At 39.7% G+C, this 5,034-nt stretch overlaps 1 protein-coding gene across 1 annotated transcript in view; it reads left to right on the top strand.

Annotated features, from left to right (window-relative positions):
• The window catches only part of clp1 (cleavage factor polyribonucleotide kinase subunit 1), a 3,932-nt gene extending 1,923 nt beyond the window's left edge, over positions 1–2,009 (top strand). Inside the window, exons 4-6 of the mRNA XM_033632392.2 lie at positions 26–145; positions 722–859; positions 1,011–2,009. Of these exons, the coding sequence (XP_033488283.1) occupies positions 26–145; positions 722–859; positions 1,011–1,697 (945 nt within the window). The 3' untranslated portion in view covers positions 1,698–2,009. The remainder of the gene's footprint in view (positions 1–25; positions 146–721; positions 860–1,010) is intronic.
• Positions 2,010–5,034: the final 3,025 nt, after the last annotated feature.

A 5,034-nucleotide genomic window follows, 5' to 3' on the forward strand; every position in this document is an offset into this window, starting at 1 on the left:
CTTTAAATAATTAATCATCCCTCAGGTGATGGTGGTGGGACCTACAGATGTGGGGAAGTCAACAGTGTGCCGGCTGCTTTTAAGCTATGCTGTAAGGGTGGGCCGGAGGCCAACACTGGTGGAACTGGATGTTGGACAGAGTGGGGTAAGTCGAGTTGGCGTTAATAAATAAACATAAATAAACATCAATACAGACTAGGAAAATTAGAGAAATAACACCAGTTGAAATTTTAAAGCCCTGGAAATCCAAATCCACGGTAATCTTGTAACTATGTAATTTAGGATCTTATGATCATAGTGTTGCACGGTATACTGGTACCAACGGTAGACAGCGGTACTAAAACACCACGGTACATATGATACCATAATGTTGGAGTACCGTAGACTTATTATCTTGACTTCATGGGAAGTGAAACTACAGCATACACAGAATTTGTTTTATAGAATAAATATGATGACTCTCCTGCTGATGTAGGAGCAAATAATGCCCATATGGTTGGTTCTGTCAATTAAATTTGAGTTTCTTTGTGCATTCTGTTTTAATGGCAGTGATAATATAGTGAGGTGTATTTCTAGCCTGAGAATGACAACAGTGACCTACTGCTTGTGATGTATGCAATCATTTCTTGTACCTGAAAACATTATATCTCAAAGCTATTTTGTAAAAGTGCCAGAGCCAACCTAGATTAAAATTAAGTGTAAAGTACATTCTGCTCCTCAGGTGTCTGTGCCTGGGACAGTATCAGCACTGTGCATTGAGCGCCCAGCAGATGTGGAGGAGGGTTTCTCAGTCCAGGCTCCTTTGGTTTACCACTTTGGCTCTACTACCCCGGGGACCAACATCAAACTTTACAACAAGGTGAGAAAAGAAATATTCTGGCCGTTGTGTAACATGACAGGATAAAGCCAAACAAACAAACTACAAATTTAGTTGTTATCCATTATATGGCTTTTTTTCTGCCCACTTTGATCTGTTTTTTTATTTTATTTTTTTTTTCCATAATGTGCAGCTGACGTCGTGCCTGGCAGAGGTGTTTTCCCAGCGCTGTGAGGTGAACAGGAAGGCTAGTGTGGGAGGCTGTATCATCAACACCTGCGGCTGGGTGAAGGGCTCTGGATACCAGGCTCTGGTTCACTGTGCCTCTGCCTTTGAGGTGGATGTGGTGCTGGTGCTGGATCACGAGAGGCTCTACAATGAACTCAAACGAGACCTCCCTCACTTTGTACGGGTTGTGCTCCTACCAAAGTCCGGAGGCGTGGTGGAGCGCTCCAAGGAGTGCAGGCGGGATGCTCGGGATGAGAAGATCCGTGAGTATTTCTACGGCTTCCGTGGAGTGACCTTCTACCCCTTTTCCTATGAAGTGCGATTCTCGGATGTCCGCATCTACAAGATCGGAGCACCATCCATCCCGGACTCGTGCTTGCCACTTGGAATGTCTCAGGATGACACACAGTTAAAGCTGGTGCCTGTGACACCGGGGAGAGACCTCACATATCACGTGTTGAGTGTAAGCAGTGCCGAGGACGGAGAGGAAGGTGCTAGAAAAGGAATAGTTGAGAGCCCAGTGTGCGGGTTTATTGTAGTGACGAATGTGGACACACAAGCACAGGTGATGAAAGTGCTGTCCCCAGCACCTAGACCACTGCCCAGACACACTCTGCTTATTATGGACATCCGCTTCATGGACATGAAATGAAAAACCACTTCAGACAAGAGGACTCTGTTGCAAAAGAAGTGGGGTGTGTTTTGGGGAGTTCTGTTGAAGATTTTTTTTTCCTAATTGTCTCTGTGCTTTGTGAGGACTACAGAGGGCAAAAGAGAAAAAGATTTAAGTACGGACTTTTGTAGCTGCTGTAAATTATATCCCATTTTGTAGACCACACTGTACAGATGTTTGGGTAATTTGTGGCAAGGGATGTTTTTAGCAGTTCAGGAATTATTTTCTTGATAATCTATTTTATCAACATTGTTTTTTGCTCTTGAGTAATAAATGTTTAAGATATAAAAACATCTGTGTTTTGTGTTATTAACACTGGGTACCATGGTTGTCTTTTCCTATCCTTCATATGCACCGTATAGCAGTTCACATTTATCTGCATATGTCCAGTATCTAGTGGACTGATTGTGAAAACATTTGTCTGTAATTAATTACAATTTAATTAAGCCTGAAAAAAGTTGGAAAATTCCATGGCTTCCTTTATGGCTGAAAAAACTCAGTACAAAATATTTCCACAAACCCTCATCCAACAATGTAAACTTATTATGACTGCGTCTGTTAGGAGGAAGACGTGTCCTGCCTTCTCTGCTGTATACATCCTGCAGTGTTCACCATGTCTGTTTAGACATACTGTAAGTAGGGCAAAGGACACTAAACTGTAGGCAGTATCCTATCTGACATGACCAGTATGACAGTCACTGTTTAGGAGCACTACAATACGAGCTCCTTTGCTGTTTATTCTGTAAACACCTGCCAGTTCACATCGTCAAATATTCTAAAGGCCTACATGCTGTTTTAATAATTCCTCGAAATGTTACAGCAGCTATTTCAACAACAGTTGAAGTTGGACACAACTTGTTAAACATACAGAAAGAAATTGAAATAATATATACTGTTAGATGCTCAGACAATTATTATTATTAATTTTTTTAACCATTTTTTTCAGTGCTTAGGTTGGGATCCAAACAATCCTGAAATTTGGTATCAAATTGATCCAGCTCTCTGCCTTAACTTTTGAAATACCCTTTATCTGGATTAAAGGGAGGATTGGATTACCAGATCTGAATCCTGATCTGCAGGATCAGGACTCTCTTGATCTGTGTTGAAATACCCAGTTTTCAGATCAGATCAGGATTTAATCCAATCCGTTTGTCAGGTGGAATTTGGCCTCTCCCTGATTTGGGGATTGTAACTTATTTGCATGTTGCTTTGGACAATAGCTTAATAATTATAAACCTAAAAGTATCCAGTATTTCACAAGAAAAAAAGGCAATGGATGGATGGATTTCACAATAAAAATACTTACTAATTATTCTTGACTTATGAATGTGGAACTTTCCAAAAAGGCACAGAAGTTTGATGGAACCATCTCTTTCCAGTTGGAAACAATTGCCAGTATTAAAACCCACAACCCAGACATCTGACTCTATAAGCTCCTTTAAGCAGAGCGATATCTCTTCAGAAGTGGGCAGAGTAGGGATGATTATGAAACAAGTTTTCTTCCTCATTGTTTCAAAATGAGTAATATGTGGAAATGACATGGTAAAATGTAGTGTTGTCAAAAATATTGACTTATCAATACTTACCAAAGGGCATTGGTATGTATTGATAATTATCCACAGCATCAATACACTGGTATCAGCTGTGCTTTTTCACTCCCTCTCATTGTTAATGTTTTGTGTTCTCTGCTACTTACCAAGAAAAATAAATCATTGTCATATCATAGCTTTGTTACATTTATCTTTTAATAAGACATGTATATTGTATGCCCTTGACAGTTGACAGTTTTCCCCTGTGGTATTAAAATATGGTATTGAATATTGATTTTTTTCAAAATATCTAAGAGAGAAAGTCTAGTATTATGTCAACACTAGTAAAGTGACAGTGGTGCCGTTGCAGGGGTGTGGCACCAAATTCTGAGTCTTATGCATGAGTAGTCTCTGTGAGTCCCCCGCCCTTCCTCCCTTGGTCCATGTCTCTCTCACACACCATTTGATTTCTTTTTTTAAAAAATCAGTTTGCTCCTTTCCCTTTCTTTCCTTTCTGTCTTTTCTTTTTTGAAACCCTGTCTTGGAGAAAACATGACAGTGTAAATTTGTGCTCCACCAGCACAAGCAACCACGCACTTGACTCTAGCTGCATTAAGAATGAATCCTAGTGGGGGACGGATTAAACCCCTTTGTGCCCTCAAAGGGCAGGAGGGTCCTCAGAGAGCGTCCACCACTTTTAATACAAATTACAGTCTTTCAACTGATTTATTTCGCCAATTTTAATTTAGTTATGGCAAACTACTGAGAAATAAAACACTTGAAACAAAATCAAACTTCTCATTCCAGGCTTTTCAAGGGTAATCAGTCTTAGTGTCCCCCCCCTCCGTGACGTCCCTGATGATGTGATCAATAGCAGCAGGGTCAACAAGTCTATGTAAACAGTGTACACCAACCTGATATATGATATTGTTAAGTAATGGTTTCTCACTGTTTATCTGTATTAGTATAAAAGATTATAATGCAAGAGTCAATGTAACATATTAACATAATACAGTATAATAAGCATAACACAATAGTTGTATAACATATTAAAACAACTATATAACATAGTATATAATATAACTTAGTGTAGGAAATAACATAAAATGTCGTATAGTACAGCAGTGTGACAGAATAGAATATCAAATATGGTATGGTATCCATAGACTGTAAAAATAAGATGGTATTGTGATGCCCCTCCCACTGTCTTTGAGAATGTTCCAGCCAGCCTCATCAGGCACTTGGCTGACATGGGAGGGTCGTTACCTTGATTAAGCTCACCTGGGCTTCCAGGCTATAAAAGCTGCCTCATGTGTTCATTTGTTGTCTCCCTCCTTCAGCTGACATCCACTGAGCAGCATTGCGTTTGTTTTGCACCTTCAACACTGCCACAACACACCTGACACTGACCATGCATGGCTTTCATAACTGACTTTGCTGACCTATACACTCCATTGATTATTTAAGTTAATTTAGTTTCATAAATTCTGCTTGTTTTGAGGAAATTTCTTGTGTGGGCTCCCTAACTTACTTGTCACATTCACTGAGACAGTTTGTGACAGGTGGTATCATATGGTATACTATAATATATAACAAGGGTAATATTTGTGTATTATTTTAAGATGTATTCCTTTAGCTTTATGTGGTATTAAACATGTATGGAGGTCCTAATGATCGTTTTTTTCTGAGAGTAAATTAAAACTACAATACATGATCATACATACAGGGTTGTTTGAGCCGTTTGTTGAGACCACACCTGCTCGGCCTCTGATTGGCTGCTCACCCCA

This window comes from Epinephelus lanceolatus, chromosome 7 (genome assembly GCF_041903045.1).
Source record: "Epinephelus lanceolatus isolate andai-2023 chromosome 7, ASM4190304v1, whole genome shotgun sequence".
Taxonomy (NCBI): domain Eukaryota; kingdom Metazoa; phylum Chordata; class Actinopteri; order Perciformes; family Serranidae; genus Epinephelus; species Epinephelus lanceolatus.